Source organism: Fistularia commersonii, chromosome 3 (assembly GCF_037954325.1).
Source record: "Fistularia commersonii isolate RoL2024-O1a breed Wild chromosome 3, RoL_Fcom_v1.0, whole genome shotgun sequence".
NCBI classification, from domain to species: Eukaryota; Metazoa; Chordata; class Actinopteri; order Syngnathiformes; family Fistulariidae; genus Fistularia; species Fistularia commersonii.
Window position 1 is genome coordinate 19019899 of NC_141286.1, and position 21118 is coordinate 19041016.

Sequence of the window (21118 nt, forward strand, 5' to 3'; positions counted from 1 at the left end):
GACTTGTGACTGGCACAAGGGGGGGGGCGTTGCCTTGTGCCCCCATGGGACAGCGACAGCGTGTATCAGAATTATACATGGTAACATGATACTGATGATGAGTATTCAATACTGATGAGTATTGAACATCAACCCTTAGGTCAATATTTTTAATTCTTGAAGAAAAATTTAAATGCTAACACACATTGCTTTAATTTTAAGGTGACCCCAACAATATCAGTGTTATCATTAATCCTCTAACTTTATGATCTCTTTCTCATTCACATTACCCCCTTGCATAATTGTCAAACAGTGACTGAAAATTGAGTCTAAATAGGGATGACTGACTGATTTGCTTTAGTAACAAAGACTGTAAGTACGTCCTCATCTTGAAATTAGTTTTAGCTAAATCTGATATTCAGTGTCTCTTGCATCTGGAAGTAATGTTTTTATATGGTTCCTTGACATATAAAGTAAATACATTAAAAAAAAGATTAAATTACATCAGTCAAAAAAGAGGTAGGCTGAGTAAATGTTGCATGCAATGCAGCATATTTGAAATACAGTACATTTCAGGAGTGAGTTTTTGATGTGGGGGAGGATCCTCTAAAGTGCCCTAGACACTGAAAATATGTTGTATCTTTTTATTGAAACACCTAATTAAAAATATTGATTCTGAAAAGTTCATGCATTGTTTATTACAGGATTATTACAGATGGCCCATGTATTTAAAAAAAGTTTGGACAGAAGAGGTTGGTCCAGGCTGTTGCTTTATTCCATGGACTAATAATTTCCCTTTGGAAACTGAATTATATGGATTTTTTTTAAGAATTCAGCCAAACTAAGTTGTAGCAGGCTGTAGTTATTTTGGGATGTGTAATTTTGACTAACGCTCTGTAAGTGTAATTAGCTCTGTTGTGATTGGCTGAGCCAGGACTTTCCCATTGTAGACTCACACTCCTTTGTGACTACAAATGTGTTCAGAACCTTTGCATCATCTCTTCAGGCCCTCAACGCACTGTAGAGCCCAAAATGAATTCCTGTTCTATCTTTCTATAACACATATCACCTGTTCAGATAGATAACAAAATGCTGAATTTGCTACTCAGGCAAATCCATGTTTTCCTCTCTGTGTCTTCTATTCTTTTTCATCTTTCTCTCTGCCTCTTCCCACTCACCTCCTGTGCTAGTGCCACTTTCTAAATATGCCAGTATTCATCCATTCTTTCATTTTCTACTGAGCACATCCTTCACCGTTACACCCCCCAAAATAATAAAACAAAACGAAAAAAAAAAACAACACCTTTTGAATGTAACTATTCTGTTACCTATTGGAAAAAATAAAATCCCTTTTTTTGATTGGATGGCACGGGCGAATGGAAGGGAGAGCTTATTGCAGCTCCATTAGGCTGAATAGAACAAAAGAAGCCTATTTCTGCATAGCCAGCACTTCCATAGTTCCCAGACACATTGTCACTGTCAACAAGCGGCAGTACATTTCTGCCAAACCAACTCAGAGTTCAGTCACTCTCTCCCACTCCGTTCTTCCCACCTGAGTACTCAATAACATAAGATGCCCTGCCAGCTCCTACACTTTTTCATCTGTTTGTCCTTTATCACTTGGCAGGCTGCAACTCCAACCATCCCACTTGCAGGTTTAGTTTTATTTATCAAGATTTCCCTCGGTGAAAGTATTTCTACAGCTATTCTAAATGGGCTGTGCCGTCTTTGTCATAATACATGACCTTAAAACATAGCAAAGAGCTAAAGGAACAAAGCCAACACTTAAATTCTATTGTAGGAGTTGGTCCAAAACACATTAAAATCTTATACATTTGCTACATTTCATGTCAGCTTCATGTTTTCATTTGACATTGTTTTAAAAATGTGCAAAAAACATCTGTCATTTTAAGTATCTTTGCTCTTATTTCATGTATTGAAGAGAATACACAATGGATTGCTTTAGTTTCACTATCAAAGACACCTCGATATTTCTGAGATGTTCTATTTTGAAATTTATATTTTGATTGATATGATATTCCTTATCTTTTATGTATCCTATTAGTTAAGTTAATTACTCGCTATGATGTGTGTCAAATTTTAAGTTTTAAGATTGGAGATGGGATGATCTTGCCTGCCATTTTTATAAAGATATTGAAATATTGAAATTTAAGTTTGCAACATGATAAAAAAGCAGCACTAGCAGTAAGTATCACACAATCCTTCACAATCTGGATTTTGTGGCACTCTCTTGTTTCTCTGTCACCAATATAATGTTTGTTGAAAGATTTATTATATACCGTGACTTTCTATCGCTCGAGTAATGTCTGTCATATAGTGTGTAACACAATTGTTCTCCATAATTGCCCAACAAACTGCAGAGAGAAGTCATAAGGTGAGGCAGACAGTACTGTGCAGCACCTGAAGGCTGATGTATGATCTGACAAGTGCTTGTTTTCTTGCCATCCTTCTACAGTAAAAGTAACTAAAAATGTAACTACAGATCAAAATTGAAAATGTGTTGTACACCACTCTATACTTTCATTTGGTTACAATGATTATATGTTTAGAATACACTGAGGGTGCATAGCACATTTGCTTAGTTCTTTTTTTTGTCTGAGCCAAATATGTTCGTGTGTGTGTGTGTGTGTGTGTGTGTGTGTGTGTGTGTGTGTGTGTGTGTGTGTGTGTGTGTGTGTGTGTGTGTGTGTGTGTGTGTGTGTGTGGATGTGTATGTGTGCCTTAGTGAGACAGAGGAATGCTGATGGGATTAAAAAAAAACATTACCAGTGGTCAATATATATGCTGACAATTGAATAGGGAATACGCTACTCTTTTGATTCCTACAATTGTAAATCTTACTCTTTAGGAGTCACTGCCACACGAGTCATGAACCTCACCGCATGCCACTGCATAAGGCGTGATGCATGATGGAGAGTTCCTGAATATAAAGAGCTGATCTATTTTATACCTTTGAATGGTTCAAAGCTGCATCAGCATTTAATCCAGGTTTCTACAAAAGGGTATAGGGTGCTGAGGATGTTTCATTAATCCAAAAAGTAAGACTGTCTACGTGTGCAATTTTTAATCTCTTTCTTAACAAACTAAAGTGTTGAGCAGAATGGTCTTGCATGAGGTGTCTTTGTGAGTGTGTGCATGCATGCAAGATAAAAGCACATGCAAACCTGTTGAGTTCAAATGTGTCCTTGTTGCTTTAGGATACTATAATGGGGGTGGATTGTCAGTTTGCCCTGTATCAAAAAAGTAATGTCCTCTCTGTGCATCTTTGAGGTTTGGCAGCAGTTGTTTCTGGTTCAGTGAGAAGGCGTTTGTTTTAATTCTCAGATTTAGAGTTTGATGCTTCTGAGACACTGGGGTTTCTGCATGACTACTCATTGATCCTTGCACATATGAGTTTTTTATCCAGCAACTGGTTTCAGTCTAAAGTGTACCCTCTCAGTTTACCTCCCACAGCTCCTAAGAGTTTTTTAACCTTATACCTTGCGTCCCGAACCATGTCTCTCCATAGCAAGTTTTTTTGTTTTTCTACATTGAAACAGCAAACATTTCAATTTGTTTTGCAAGCAAAGAAATTATGTTATACTTTATATATATATATGTTTTAAGAAGGGAGTAATATTTCCTGCTGTATGCCCAGTTTGTTGAGGGCCACTTTGGCTAACAAGATTTCCTTTGACAGTAAAAGTGTACCTATCTGAAAAAGAAAGACAACAGAATTAGCAGATTAAGACATTTTTGTGCAGAAGAATTCTCATGAATTAAGTTGTTGAGGCTGTAACAAGACCTGTCATTTACACCAGAACCTGCTCAGACAAAATGGATACGAATCCTTTTGGTGGACAGGTTGAAATGTCATGCCTTGAATTTGGACCTTGACTTTAAGATATATCCATATTTTAATTAAAAAAAGGAAAAGAATTGATTCTGATTAATTTTAACTTTTTTTTTGATATTTTACCATTGGCAAAAATCGAAATCTCCTGCTATGGAAAGGGATTTAGGCATAAGATGAGTACTCGCACCTCTGAAAGGTACTTGTCACCAAACTCCACTCCTCTGGCCCATTTTCAGTTGTATTCACTCTGAGGAAAATGATTCAATACAGTGCAACTAATATTATTCCTTTTTCTACTTCAGAATTTTGTCCTTCTTGTGTTGAATTTCAGAAATGTGCTCTAAAATGTGCTTTTCAAATCCTCTGTAAGGATAGGCAGATGTCAGAATGGACAAAAGTCCATCAATTCCTTTTTGTCCATATATTTTGCTTTACCTGTCAATTCTTTACTTCTGTTCTAGTTTAACCATGGAAAGGTGAAAATACATTTTCAAAAAAGACTAATAGTGAATATTAAAAAAAACAAAAAAAAAAAAAACTCACATTTTGTCATTCGGCACTGTTGGAGGAAAAGAACTGCAAACATATCAAAAAAAGATATTGCTCTCACAGGTTGAGAGAGAAACTACTTGTTCACTAGCAACAAATAGACACTTGATTATGTACTCTGAAAGGCACATTTTGTCAGAAGTTTGAATGACAGGACCGTCCTAGTGCCAAAGAGGAAGCCAGCCTTTGTACACCTATCTGACAGACGAAAGACCCTTGAGACATCAGACTTTGTTGCCCTCATCCTCATGCAAGTAAAGAGCGCAATGAATTGGCAGCAAACATGAGAAACCCAAATAGAAAGTAAAACGAAATGTGTTAATTTTGTAACATTCATGCAAAGTGAAATCAGCAATATTTGTTCTCCATCTTGAGCAGCGGGCAGCTATTAAACAACCCCTGGGGGGGTGTTAAGGGTAAAGTATTTTGCTCAAGAACACATTTACAGGTGAGGAGAGTCTTGGGATGTGAACCCAGAAAGTTTGGTTCCAAACCAGACGTTCTTACCAAGAATACTATTTGACTCAATTTCAACGACTTTATAACTATATTCAAATGTTTTCAAATTACTGATTTGAAAAAAGGAGGCCATTTTGCATTCTCATTTCCAGGAGATTGCATTTCATCTCTTGAATGGTATGCTGCTGAACATCATTTGTTGGTGCTCAAGTGAAGGACTAAAATGTTTCTGAAAGAGAAAAATATGTGAGATCTGTAAACTCCTCTTGTTTGTGGTGGCATGTATCCTAATCACACAGCACCATATCTGAAGAGTTCCTGAGAGTTATCTTGTCTGTAGGATGTATCTTGTCCAGGTAACTAGCCTCACATTGGACACAAAACCATGTGCTGTGACTTAAGTGACAAGTGCTTTATCTGATTACCCCTCAACTGACCTACCTTCTTGTCTGCAAGGCAACTTATTTCATACAAATCACTGTACAAGATCAGAGAAGAAGATAAATGCCTTTATTTGCAATTTTTCTCCTCCTTTATGGTCATTACCACTTTGGCTGTTAAAGGGCACCTGTCATTTTAACATGAATACTTAGCCAATTAGAAAAAAAGTGGAGCCCCATGATTTTCAGTCTCTCATAATGGCACTTTAAGAACTTGTTTGTCCTCAAGAGATAAAAGCCTCAAGTGTAAGACTATTGAAAGCCATAGATTGGGGTTACAATTTCGGGTTGTAACTTTTTGGCATTATTTCTTGTTTGAGAGTCAGTCTGATGTCAAATGATCATCCAGAGGTCTTTCAAATTTTTTGGGAGATTGCATTTTTTCTAGTGGGGGGTCTTTTGTTCGGTTTCAAAAATGCATCCCTTTCTGTAAATGATTTGTAAAGAATGTGTCGTGTGTGGTAAAGTTTTTGTAGCCCAAAATGGTTGGTGCCTGTAGATGCTCAATCAAAGCCTTAGATGAATAAGGCAGTTCTAACCTGCCTTTACCAGGAAACATCACTGGTGTCAAAGACCTCAAAACGGTTTTGGACACAACATCATTGTTGACAATATCACTGTGAACATTGAAGATCCATAGAGAAGACAACTGTTTTTTTAATTTCACTTTTTTACATATCACAGCTGGCTCATCCCTGTAGTCAGGTCTCTGGATAACCTTAAAGTTGCAACCACTAGCCATAATTGAAGGACTTCAATCAATTATTTACTAAATCCAGGAACTCCACAAGTGTGATCCTGTGATGGGTAGAGCATTGGGTCTCAGAGGTAATCCTTGTCACATTTTCCGGGTCTGAGTCAAGACATCGGTGGTGCATTTTTACCTTGCAGTATCTGGTTTGCCGCCTTCTCCCCCCATTTCACAGACATCCCTGAGTGTTGACCTCCCTATTGAGCAGATAATTGGCTGTCAGCTGCTCGTTATAAAGTAACTGCATGACACCGGGGGTGATCAGAAAGGACAAAATGATATATGGCCAACCCAGCAATCTTGGGCAGCCATTCATTTCCCAAAGTTTTCTCTAAGAAATGGTGTAAGTGCATTTTGATGAAGACCACTTGTCACCTCAACAGCTTCTTTTCACAGTTGTCGGGAGACCCCTCTATTGCCAACAATCAGCCCCTCAAGAGACATGGCCTGCAATTCAGCCACGTTCCTGTTTATCAGCAGAAAGTATGAATTGCAATCTTTCCGAAGGGTGGTACATTTCTAACATGATCGAAAACCAAAAACCTTAGGGCTCCATTCTATGTTCTGAAATATAGCCATATTTACATCATGTGATAATATTTAATTCATAAGCTTATATTCAGGAAATGGACAAGAGGAGCAGTGCAAAGAGTAATGGTCAAAGCAGCAAAATTTTATTGGGATTTTTATTTTCAGTCTGGGTGGTTTGTGAAACTAAATCTCAAAAGGAGATTTCAATAATTTTAATATGATTTTCTTTTATCTTACCTTTTGTATCAGATAAAAATGAAAATTTTATCTGATGATAAAATCAGATACCATCCGTACCAATTAGTCTGTGCATTCTAAAATTGTTCATATGTTTCTCATAATACCATACCTTCATTTGTTAACACAGAAAAGCTTTATACACCTAGAATTTTGTTCTCATATGTTGCACAGTCACAGCAATTGAAGCAGGAATAAGAACATAGAATTGGTTATTACAAGTTCATGATTGAGGTCTTCATGTGGAAATCAATACGAAATTTAACAAATATCTGCCAGCTACCGTCTGTCAAGCAGATGGACACACTAGACAGTCCATATGAAGGAAAAAAAAGATTTTCAAGATAACCATAATGGTGTTAAAGAAAATAGTGAAGCTACAATGTCAGGTATTTTTTGTATTTTTCTGTTTCACTTGAAATTATGTAGCAAAAAATGTCGATACTGGTAAGAAAATCACAATCGTGAGTGTAAACACATAGCCCAATTCAAGCCATTGATTTGTAACACAAGTGTCAGTCAAATCAGTGGACAGGATTCTGATTTTTTGATACTACTTAAAGGAGGAGAAGTAAAAAAGTGTTTTTTTTTCCTTTTGGAGTAGTCTGCTAGAGCAGCAGCTTGTCAGTGGCTGACAGGAAAAGACAAGGCACACTTCTGAAGGGGTACCATGGACTCAGTGCAGGTGGTGGGAGAGAGAGAAGAATCATGGCAAAGCTATAATGTCTGAGGAACCATGTCTTTAACCTCCTCACTCAATAGAATTCATTGATTGATTGATTGATTGATTCATTCATTCATTCATTCATCCATCCATCCATCCACACATTCACTCACCCATACATCCATTCACCCGGACGCCCATAGGTTTTGCTACTGTAATCATTGTTGTACACTGCTAGTTTTGCACTTTTATACAGGTACTTTATATGTATTGTTATTTTTTTTCATTTTTATTCCTTGTTTTATTTTTATTTTCTGTTCCTTGTTTTTATTTTTATTTGTTCTGATATTTATATATCTTTGTGATTGTGTAGTGCCTACCGCATTATCCACTTCCGCTGTGTGTGAATTTCAATTTCCTTACTGTGGGATGATAAAAGGAATATTCTGTTCATCTATTTTATTCAAAATTCCATCTGAAAATTCACGTTTGTGCCAGGTGACTGAATTTTAGAAGTCTGAAAAATGGGCGCGTAATATGGATTGTAAAATTAGCATCTAAAAAAATTATAATTAAAATGATCACAAATATAATACAAAACATATGCCAGTTTCAACGATTAAAAAAAAAACTTTTAATTAGAGGGGTACTTTGATCGATCTGCCATGTTTAATATCTGGTGTGGTGAATATGAATACAAACAAACTTAAGGGTTATGTTTGAATGAATGAATCAATAAGCCTTTTTGGTATGAATTTGAAAATAAATCCTTCATCTCATCTAAACCTTAAATCAAATCTGTCAATTTGCTGGCTATTAGTCTATGAACATCAATCCATCTATCCATCTTCTGCCTCTTATCCTGCATTCAGGGTTGCGGGACCCTATCCCAGCTGTCATTGAGTGAGAGGCGGGGTACAAAATGGACTGGTCCCCAGTCAATTGCAGGGCCACATATATAGACAAAAAATATTATCTCGGGGCTCTTTTTCCCATCATTTTCCCACTTGCTATGCTATGGGACAGTAGGAGGAAACTGGAGAACCCTGAGGAAACCCTTGCAGGGGTAAACATGCAAACTCCATACAGAAACGTCCCCTTGTCAGAATCAAACCAGGGTCCTTCATGTTGTAAGGCTAAAGCGCCAACCACTGCACCAACGAGCTTTTTTTTTTATATGCTTATTAATATCGCCCCCAATATACACACATGTATACATCAAACAAATAAAAATAACCTAGAAAAGAAACGCAGATTTGTTTTCCTTTAAAAATATTCTAATCGGAGAGGGCTGTCCTACAATGCAAGCCATTTTTTGTGCTCTTTGATATGCAAACATGACTTTTGTCTTTGACCGCTTCTGATCCTCACATCTGGGAATTCTTGGGTCTAGACCGTGACTGTAAACAGAAAATTGGCTTTGTAAATCACGATTTCTAAGCTATTCATCCTCAAATATACATTTTAGATGTTGTTATTACTCATTGTTTATATTTAGCTCTGAAGCACTAAAACCGATTGCCCATTTCAAGTGTCTTTCAGGCATGACTCATTACAAATCGTCATCTTGCCAATGGATTATTCCTCTTCATTAAAAATGTCCTAATGTGCAGATACAAAAGCTATCACTAAATGCTTCATAAAATAAATGCTGGCTGTGAAGTAGAGTTAATGCCTTTGATGATTATTTCATGAGTCAGAGCGAGATACGCTGTGTCTGTGTGTTCAGAGAGTCCAGGCCTCTTAAAGCCCCGAGGAGGCTTCCATCAATGGAAGCAGCGAAGCTAGAGAGCCCTCATTCTTCTTTTACTTTTCACTCCATGCAAATGGCTCTTCTCCATTTAACAAGTATCATTGGCTCCGTTTCCTCCATCATGATGCTCATAAGCATTCTGGTCAGTTACGATCAGCACGACTATAGGGCGATATAAAGTGTTTGATTCATTTCAGACATGGTCAAGGACAGTTTAGATGCAACCTGTAGAACTTGCCTGCATTTGTCATTCATCTGTACACATTCATATAAGAATTAGCTGAACTCTATTGTCTGTAGACAGGAATACTTGCAATTTGCTTTGTTTCCCCCACAAGCTAGATAGCTTTGAATCGAGAAATAGTTTGGGTGATAAACACACTCTCCAGATATTAACAAAATTATGTTTCAAGGGTATGTTGCAGTCTTCATAGATAATTAACTTGGTTTGTAGTTCTTTTTGTTTGTTATTAACCATTCAGTCACAGTTAAACTATGCGTTGTCACCCCCTTACCCGCCTCCACACACACACACACACACACACACACACACACACACACAAACAAAGAAAAAGTTTGGCCTGGACATATTTTCAATCAAGTGTTTTTACAAAACAGTTACATGGTACAACCCTGTGTTTTTGGTATGCACAGTTCCATATGTGTTTAATGAGTTTTGATATAAATAAATAACTTCTAGAGAAGATGCATATACCATTTTCTACTGCAGGAGTTCAAAACATTAGTTGTTGAAGTTGTATTTTGATCAATTGCATCAATCAATGACATTTCTTATTCTGGGAAAGCCGAAATGTATGCAGACCAGACATCCATCTAATAAGCACCTTTCCTGCCTGATGATTATATACTACAAAGATTGGCATATTTTGTTTGCATTGGTTTAGATAATTTCTTCTCAATTTCATCCATTTTTCCAACAAGAAGATGAATATGTCTGCTAAAGCTCAGCTGTGATTGATATTCTACAGGGAAGGTTTACTTTGCCTCCTTATAAATATGCATTAGCGCTGTTGAACTTTTGTATTGAATGAGCTTGATCCCTGTGTGTGTTTCCATTTGTGTCGTGTACCACAGTATATTGGAAAAGGCTAGGTTGATGCCTGTTTCAGGTCATGTGCATATGATCTACTTTTGACAGTGTTGGTGTGTCTGCGTGTATGCACGTGTTAATGGGCCGCTGCCAGGCAAATGGTTCCACTGAAGGGGTCATTTGCAGCCACAGGGAAGCTTAAATGTCACAATTGGTTGCCCACGGCTTTGGGCGGCTGTGGTGACTGGCTGTCTTGCTCCTAATTTACCATGGCTGATGAGGGTGGAGTAGAGTGTATCTAATGTTGGTACAGACAGCAGGTCTAGAGACTGCTGTTACAATAAAAAGTATGGCCAGCAGCATGGAATGAGATGTGTGCTCATTCTTAATTAAAATTATAGTTCACACACAGCCGTCACTTTGCCCATGTGTATTTTGCTTTCCTTTAAGTGTCAACATATTAAGTTCTTTGTTAGCTATATAAAAATCGTATGGCTGTGCTTCAAGACAAAAAAAAAAAAAAAAAGATATATTTTTTTTAAAGTCTGTTCTTCACTGGATATTTTCTACGCTTGTATCATGCTGGCACGTAGTTAGCATTATTCAGCTGAATATAATCTGATAGTTTCTTTTTCCAAGACTGCAAATGTGTGGATAGGTAAAGTTTGTGTCAATGCCGAAATAGACTTATAATAATTAGACCTTATTAATCCCTCATGGGGAAATTCATTCTCTGAATTTAACCCCTCATTGATGAATCATGAGCAGCTAATGTGAGCTTATTAGTGAGATCATCCTCTTTCCTTTCCCAAGGTTTTGAAGGATCTGTGAAAAAGTTCTAGTTCAGCCAGCAGTTCTATAAAATGCGTCTCGATTTTATAGAGTATATCTAAAATATAGAAAACTCTTTACTCGTCACATTCAGCTATACGTACAGTACATCAGTGAAATTTGACCACTCCATTTAACCCAGATGAACCATGAGTAGAAGGCAGACACTTTGCAGCGCCAGGGGGGCAGTTAGGGGTTCAGTATCTTCCGCAACAACATTTCCGACAGGCTAGGAGGAGCCAAGAATTGAACCAGGAATGTTCGTTTCCAAGGATTCTTTGTTTTGTCAACAAACCTTAGACTTAAATTAAATATTATTACAATATTATATATATATATATACATATATATATAATATTAATATTAATTATTAATTCCACCTGAAGTCGGAATCAACATGTATTCAAATAAATATCAACATATAACAGGTGGTTAGTTGTAGTCCTTTTGCATGGATCAAAGAATGTAATGACAAAAATGAACTATTGAAAGTCTGTGTCACCTTGGAATTGAAGTGTGTCTAGAAAATGTAGTTCCAGTTCACTAAAACCACCTGGAAAAAATGTATATGCAACCTTATTACTTTGTAATGGACATATTTAATTCACAAACTCAATGTCATGTTCAAGTTAGAGCAATAACCGTTTTCGGCCATCATGCCAACTTTTCAACAATTTCAAACTTAGTTTTGAGTAGATGATATGATTGTTCTCTTCACAGCTAAATATCAAATCAAATTTAAGGTTTGTATCTCCACTATTCTTTACTTAGCTGGGATGAAACCCTGCATTTTTCTTCTTGCTCATCCTTTCTCCTCTCTTGCAGTTACTTTGAGCTGGAGAGCAGCGGTGTAAGAGAGGAAATACGTTACCATTACCGCTTCAAGGGCAAGCCACGCTCCGAGTCCTTTCCCTACCGTCTTGCAGACGGCCAGTGGCATAAAATCGCCCTCACCATCAGCTCCTCCCACCTTCTGCTGCATGTAGACTGTAACAGGTAACACACACACAAGGATATTCTAAATGTCTTTTTAATAAATGTATGCACCAATTAATCTGCCCTATAATCTTTTCAGGTAATGGATGTAATGAGCTATCAGAAATTATAATTAAATATGGTTTGCTTTGCTTTCTGTGTAGAATACAGACTGTTAACATTGAAACATTCAAGGACAAATTAGCACCCACACATATTGTACAGTATCAAGATGTCTGTATACCTGTATTTGGCTTGGAGGTTATTTACTTAGCTCACACATTCGATAATGTAGTGGAAGGCAACAATGATATAATCGCCTTATCGATTGAGCTGCAAAGGTCTTTTCCTGAAAGAACTCTCAGTTGGGGCTGATCTATAAGCATGCTCTTCAGCCGTGACAGTCGCTCCAAGGCCTCATCTCCCCAGAGTAAGGAATTTGTCACTTGTCTTTGCCTCTGGTACCAATTAACAGTTCTACTATTGAGAAGCAGTGTAAATTTGATAGGTGACAATACTCACTTATGAATGAAACGCAGGGGAGTGTAATGTAGTTGAACTGAATTTTCAGAGGTGCCTATCAGTTCTATCATGATGTTGGTTTCTCTGTTAATTATTACTGTAGTGGCTGTCAGGCTCTACAGTGGTGAAAGTGATAGAGCATGTGATTTTTTTTGGGGGGGGGAATCAAAATTTAACATGACACAATTGGAAACAACTTTTTGATTAGACACTTGGAGAAAAGCTGGATTCATTTTGTGGTGTGAGATTTTATGAGTTGGTTTAATGCTGTCAGTTGTTGCTCTGTTAATCTCATTAAGTTAGGTTTTATTTGTGGCTGTTCAAGACTTTAACTCATGCAATATAAATAACATTGTTTCATTGTTACTACTGTTTGGGTTAGTTTTGGCATAGAACCATACATTAAATGGCAGTGTGAACATTTAAATGTTCACACTGATGTGTTGCTTAACATTTCTAAGAGATCAATTCAAGACTCCCTCAATACTATTTACTTGATTATTTGGTCTTGTTTCAGTTTGTGTCTTTAGTTGTTGTTTAGGTATATAAAGATAATCAACCAACATGTAAAAATCTTTTTGGCTACATTGGGCTCTCAGGACTCTCCATTCTACGAAACTACCATCTGCACCTTGCTTGAATAGAATTGTGGCTTTAAAATTTCACCTCATTGTTAAAATGTTGGGTCACTGTATCACTTTTCATCAGGCATACAGGAATTTGATAGGGATTTTCATGTCAGAGTCCCTAAGTCTAGCTCTTCACTGTTTGACTTTTGCTGTGCGTATCCTGGATAGTTGATAAGACGAAAATCCCTGAAAAGGTTTAGTTGACCCTCATATTATGTTAAGGGTCAATTTGACCCATTTCACCCATTGAACCAATGGGTCAAATTGACCCTTAACATAATATGAGGGTTAAATGGATTCAAACTATCCCAGTATTGTTGGGCACCGTCTTCAGCATCACCATGAATGCAACTCAAGATATTAAGTCTGATTAAGGTAATTTAATTTTTTTTACAACATTTTCAAATGATTGGTATGTAAATACAATTGTTACTTGAAATGGTCTGTGTGCTTCCTCAAAGAACATTTAATACAGGAAGAAAGGGTTCACACAGCATCTGGCTCCATAAATGCTGTAGTATTCAGTAACCTTCAGTAACCTGTGGTTACTGGAACAGAGACTGGAAGCTGATAATCAAACTAAGTTTCAATTCTCTGAAGGACTGAAATATAATGAGATTAAGATCAATAAGAACAATAATAATACCAATAATAAGAATAACAAACCCGCTCTTTTGTTGTATTACAAATCCCGTTATTTCAAAATAGGGCATATTTTGATGTATTATTTTTAATCTGACACAAACAGAAAATGTATTTTCTTTTTCTTTTTCCTCCATTCAGTCAAAAAGACTACATTTAACACATTTACATAATATATAACCAAAGTAGAGATTTCATTATTGAGTGGGGACTGCTGAGGGTGTAGGACAGAATTTCAGTTAGTACAAAAAGCTATTCTGAATTTCATTTATAATTCAAAGTGTCTCTTGAACTGTTTATCTGCACGGGGAACAGTCTGATTAAACACAGAGAACTGAGAATTTAAATTATTCTCTTTCAACAATTAATGATAATATGGGCATTTACTATAAAACCAAAAACAGAAAGGAAACTAAAAAATCCTTTCAACTTGATCTCACCCACAATCAGAAATAATTTCTCCATTCGGAACAAATTTTTTAGACCAGTTAGCCTCAGAATTTAGGGGGAATTGATTTTGGCACCGAACACTTCATTGATTTCAGGGCCTTTTAAATACTTTTCAGCAGCCATAAATGTTGAGGAGTTTAATTTATCCTCAACAGTGATGAGCAGAGGTTAGAAATTGATAAATGATACTGATTTTTATTCTTAATATCCCTTTTTTATATAATAGCTGTGTTAATGCTAAGTGTTCAACTTGAGATAATAGGTCTTTAACAAGATTAACAAGGTGGCTGCTTGGCAGTTAGACATAGATTTTTCTCTTCGTTTTGACTACGATGTTTTTTTAATCATTTTTATTAAAAGAGACGGATAAAAATTATAGTATTTTATTGTGCCCAACTGCGTCTGTGAATTTGCTCATTTTGAATACATGTGACAAATCTTACTTAGTTTATCACTGACAAAATCGATGAAAATTTCTCTGACTATGGTATGGGCTTTAATCCACTTGGGATATAAGTGCTGAATTACAATCATTCCCAGAATCTATTCTTTCTGCACCTTATTGTCCCTGTTTTTCTTGTAATAACCCACCGTGTACTTGCAATAATGGAGAAGCTGCAGTGCTTTGTGTCCTCTGCTAGACATCTTACAAGATTTCATTTTGTTATTTTATCATCCATTTCATCATGTACATGATTATCCACTTTGGACGTACTTCTTTTATAGAAAAGGATTTAGAGATCTGCAGTTTTTCAAATTCATATGAGTGGTAGTTCAGTCTGCTGATGGTACCATATGTTTTGGTATTTTAAAATACTTTTTAATGCTATCTAACAACTGCTTTTATCAATCCTGTGCTCAATTTATCAGTTAGTTGCAATAATTAAAAAATCATTATTTTTTAAGCTTGTTATACTTGCCATGAAAATATATTAATGCCAAACTAGGTTCATATAACTTGAGATGATACTAGAACAAGAACACTCTGCACCCATTACTTTCCCCATTACTTATTTAAATTTCTCTATATTTATGTATATATTTCTTGATTACAAATGTATCCGATGGTTAGCCTGCTGTTCTCTGTGTAAATACTTATAAATTATGATTGCTCAGGAAGCTTTCATAATTTTTCATAAGTTACCTGACCTCAGTTTTTGCAACACACATTTTCAGAAATTCCCATCTAAACAGGGACCTGCGGAGAAAGCTGTGAACCCATTGTGGACTTATCTGACAAATTTTCAGTCTGTAATTGTATTTCCTCTTCTCAATGATTAAAGCAGTTTGCCTTGAAGCACATCCACTTTGCTTATTCATTGATAAACGTGTCTACGGTCTGTCACGCCAATAACTGAATTTAAAAATGCCAATTCAGAGACAAGGCTTAAGCCTCTAAGATCATGAAAGAGATATTTCTTTTCTTTGTTTCACGCCATTGTATTAAGTAAGATTGGTACTGCACTCGTATCATGTCTGCTAATTAACAGTTTCCCTAAAAATGCTGTCTCTACATCAGATGTCTCAAACTCAGTTTACCTTGGGGCCACTGGAGGCAGAGTCTGGCTGAGGCTGGTCTGCATCAGCTTTTCCCATAAAAAAAGCTTTGTTAAAAAAAAAAAAATCCAATCTTCTCAGATCTCTTTTTTAATTTTTTTTTAGACAAAATAAGATTGAATAATTAAGAATTAAGAATGAATAAAAAAAACAATCAATCAACAATCAAATTGCTAATGATAATAATAACAGTAATTAGAATATTAATAACAATAATAATAATAATAATAATTATCATTATTATTATTATTATTATTATAATCATCATCTTCATCACCATCATTTAATTTCTCCAGACAGCAACTATATGTAGTTTCTTCTATATGTCAGTCTAGCAGCCCAGTAGCAGTCTTCTTTGTTTGTATGCTCGAAGTTCATGTCTTTTATGATGACATGAACACCATGGCATTTGTAAATTGTCGAAAGTACTGGGATAGCGGTGACTGCCCACGGATTGTTATCCCCCGTGCTGTTGTTAGAGGAAAAAGAAGCGGAAATGACACTGCTGTTGTCGTAATTTGTTTTGACCACTTTTACATCATATAGAAATATATGTAATATTCATGTGAGGCAGTGCAAATACAATGCAAATAGCGCGATGCAAATAAAAAACAATGACACACAAATAATGGTGCAACCCTATAATTGGTTCGGGTTTCAGGGGACTGTTATTGCCGATGGACAGGTGTTGTTATGTGACTGCAGACTACATTAGTCCCATACTTTTCCTGTATTTATGTGATTGGCCCTTCAGCCCGATTTCAATTTTCACAGTCAATAATATGGCAAAAATATTCAGACCAGTGGACTTTACAACACATTTGAATACATAGTCCAAGATTGGCTGCCTTCAAACATGTCTGGCATATACCAATTCATACCTGCCCAACACCACACCAATCAGACATAAAATCAATAAATAGAGGAATAGAGTAGTATAAACTACTTTTAGGTAAAAAAGAGGAATGACATTTTTCATACACTTTAGAAACCTTGTTTTTTGAATAGTAAGGATGACTGTCTGTTCTATTCTACCATGATCAAAGATTCTGAAGTGCTTAACACTTAGAACTTTGCCCACAAAATCTTAGAGACAGAAAGTTATCCAAGGCCATCTAAGAGCAGACCTGTGGGCTTTATGTTTTAGTAGAACAATTTATAAAATCATTTTCTTTTTTCATCTAACCATATCCATGCCAACTACAACAGCTCAGATATCCTATGTGTACTTGTCAGAGTGCAGAGGGCAGTTCTCTGCAGAGGGCAGAGAGAAGTTGTCAGGTACAAAGTATATATATTCAACAGAGTCCAGGAATCATCACTGGTTTCAGTATTAATTTAGGTCATTCTAAGCCTGTAAATGTTTAGAATATGAAACAGAAGATTTGTTGGTTTTAACAATCAATCAAAAACAGCCATAGGGAAACACCTTTATGACTCTAACATTACATTTATATCTGATCCCAAAGCAAGAGATGCACATTACTCTTATAGCAAGACTTGGATGACTAAGAAACTCCATAGACTTTACTCTGATTGGTGAAAAAGTATTTCTTGTGTGTAGTCCAATGAGAAAAAGGTTTGCAGGCTGCGAACTAAAAAACTGTGAACTAAAAAAAGCTAAACGAGGAGTTTCATTAGCTTTCGTTTGAAGCTGTTTCATCTCTTGTCCCCAAAGAGAACCGATGAGGAGAAAACATAAACTGTACTTTAAGGCAGGCTCAAAATTCACATCCAAAAGATCACACATTTATCAGAGCCCTGACAAAACTACTTGCCAAAGAAAAGGGGGCTGCAGTAGCTGGCAGTGAGAACTGAACAGCAGTGAGAACAGCAATGACCTTCTGGGAAACACCTACCAGTCTGCATATGAAGTTATCTTCTGCATGAATTATTAACCACAAGGGTCAAACCTAATGGGAGAACCAACATCAAAAATTTGATTGGCTATTAAGACCCAAAATAAAATGATGTCTCTGAATATTTGTTGGTGGAAACTAGTGGTCTTTTTATACACTACACTTTCTGTAGTTGCTGACATTGAACAGGACTCAAAATGATACTGAGAGAGAATGACACAAGAGGGGTCGGTGAAAGATGTTGGAAGTTAATCATAAGGGACCAAGAAAGTCAAAAAGTCTGATCTTCAAATGAGATGTAGGTCTCTATTTTCTTTCTTATGGTCATGCCTTAAACTATTATTTTCAGTAGTCAGTAAGTGTTACATTTTTGTATTGATTTATTGAGCAGTTCATCTATGTCAAACATTAGTGTTGGTGTAATATTATATTATATAGTCTGTTCACTTTAAAACTTAATAAACTTGTTGCGTTTAGGGGTGGATGTGGGTAAACACCTTAAAATTCAGCTGAAAACACCTCTTTACTACTATAGTAGCTAACCTCTTAATAATATTACTGTTTTGATTGTGATCATAAGGATTGCTTAAAATGTGAGATTTAGTGTTGTAAGGTTCATCAATCTATGTGGTGTGTCTGGATTGTGTGTGTATGTATACATAGATATGTATATATATGTTAAATAAAGAAAGATATTGTCTTTTAGATTTATTTCATACTCTATGCAGCGAGGGTTTATTTGTTTAACAGAGTGGGAACAGTCCGTGAAGGAATTACCTTTTTTTTTTAATAAAAAAAAACTTGAGGGAAAGCAGGTATTTTAAACATGTCAGATAAACAGGAACAGGTGGGTGAATTATTGTAGAAACAGAACATTGTGATGTCTAGCATGCAGGTACAACTGGTAGTGTCTAACAGGAAGGTATGCACATGTTTTTTAAGAAGGTTGGCAAAAATGAGGCAAATGTATTCTGACCTTGGACTTCAGAGTCCAGTAACTGCTGTAGTTATACCAAGGAAAGCTGAGCGCAATCAACAGGAATAAGTGGGGTCAGTGAAAAGTAATGGACCTCTAATCAACTCCAAACCTACGCTTTTGCATGAGCAGACTCAATTCACCAAATGTGCAGCTTCTCATCAGATTTCTGAATGTTGAATTCACTGACAAACAATAGATTGATTTTTTTTTTCCATAACTCAAGTGCCAAACTATGCCGGATCGCAGTTTTATAATAGCTGTAGCTGGTGGATATTGGGTGGTCACCATTTCTAAAGTTCAATGGCCAGTTGAGTCATTCAAAAATATGAGAATGAACATGAACATTAGTGGCTCTACCCAATTCTTAGCAGAAGTTCAAATTGTACATCAAATTTACTCATGGGACTTGTCCAGGTGCAAACACCAGACCTATCCAAATGATGGAAGTATAGGGGCGCAATAACTCATATTCCCTTCACCTTGATAACTATCAAGAAATTTATTTGTGTAATTATGTATGATTATGTATTCCTGCAAATTAAGTATCGCGGCTTTCTTAGACAGTTTAGTGTCTCTTTTGACATCATAATATCGAAAATAACCAGCTTCAATGAGTGTTTATTTTCTGCACAGTTGCAAATGGTTAAGACAACAAAGAGGTTGTAGACCAAAGCTAAAATAGCAAGGGTATTTATAATTATCATTATCCATTCTCCAGGCTGTGAACAGTTGTCTTTGAATAGTCCAAGAGCTGGGAATTATAGTGGTCCACCTTTAGTTACTTTCATTCAACGTTGGAGAGACTGTTGATGTGCTGTTATGAAGGTCCAATTTTGAACATGGTTCTACGATTTGAATAATAATGAAATGCGAGGTTTTGGGTACTGCATTCCAGGGTTAGCTTTAGTCTTATTGTAAAAAAAAAACTATTTCAAAATGGACTACACATCCACAAACCTTAGAAAATGCCAGGTTTCACCAAACATGCAGCAATTTTTACTAGCCCTTAGTTGGGAAAAAAAAACAATTCAAGCTGTGACATCTATATTGACTACAATGGGAATTTGATCCTGGGACTAATGAGTTATAATTTCATTTTAAACTCTGTATTGCCCAACTGCCCAACTTAACCCCCTCACCTACATTTTATGATCCAATCAAGATTTGATTATTTACTTTGCTCTCATTTGTGTCACAAATCACAACAAACTTTTTTTCTAACTGGAACGCACACAGGAAATAATTTTTCCCCCATACCAGTAATGTCTATGGAGATTCGCAGTCATCAAAGTCATGCTGTGAGAGTAATGTGCTTCTCATACTTTGGGAATAAATGTAAATGTAATAAGTGAAAAACATGAATGTATTGTGAGAAAACATAAAACTTTCTTCAACCTAAATGGATGTCATATTATGCCATTTATGAATCAATTTATATTTCATACTTTTAATATGTTGATAATGCAATCAGTGGTTGCTCTACCAAAAGCAAAGATTTGGTAAATGGCAATGATTGTGCTTCAAGAGCATTTTTATTCTGCTCAGTATGTTTTGAATTCTAGCAGAATTCTTTTGATATCATACTGTGTCTAAGAAATGCACACAAAGTTGTGAAAAAACTAAAACAAAATCATGAACGCCGCATTCCACAAGCATATTTAACAGATCCTGTAAATGTGTGTCTTAAAGAAAAAAAAAAACAAAGTTTGTGGTACTTGGCCTAATAGTTAAGTAAGCTAGTAGGTTGTTGTGTGTAGGTGGATGAGTCATACGAAGAAATTAATGGAAAGAATACCTTTTGTGAGAAACAGGATGGTTTCATGCCAAGTAAGAGTAACACAAAAAATCATGAAAAACTGCTCTGGTGTTGATGAAAGATGAAAGTTTGTCAGGAATGTTCAAGGACTATGATGTTTGCAGATTACATTAAGCTTTGTAGAACAGGTGGAGGAAAATCTAGAAAGTTATAGGTATAAAAGGATACAACAGATGGAGAATGTTGTTAGTTGCAGTGTATAATAAGACTATCAGCTATAATGAAAGCAATCATGTGCAAGAGGGTTTCTGAGGGAAAAGACAGGAGATAGAGCTGGAAGTAACAGAGGTGAAAATATAGAGGTTCTCTTTGGGAATGACAAGGATGGATAGGATCAGGAATGAGTCCGTCAGAGGGACAGTGTATGTTAGGTGTTTTGGAGATGAGTCAGAGCTCAGGTGGTTTGGGCATTGTTTGGAGAGAGATGGAGAGACAAGATGGCTTTTGTGGTTGGGCTCTTGTATATCTGTCTGCCTGCCTGTTATGACTTCCCTGTTTCTGTTGCTTGTTGTAAAAAAATATATATACTTACATCTGGCATATGAATGCTGGAAACTACTGGATCTATTATTTTTCACCTGAAAATTA

The 21118-nt window shown here is 36.2% G+C and overlaps 1 protein-coding gene across 1 annotated transcript in view; it reads left to right on the forward strand.

Annotated features, from left to right (window-relative positions):
• Positions 1-21118, forward strand: part of LOC147235776 (protein kinase C-binding protein NELL1-like) — a 218364-nt gene that overhangs the window by 39579 nt on the left and 157667 nt on the right. Inside the window, exon 4 of the mRNA XM_086143989.1 lies at positions 11927-12097. Coding sequence (XP_086000115.1) covers positions 11927-12097 — 171 coding nt within the window. The remainder of the gene's footprint in view (positions 1-11926; positions 12098-21118) is intronic.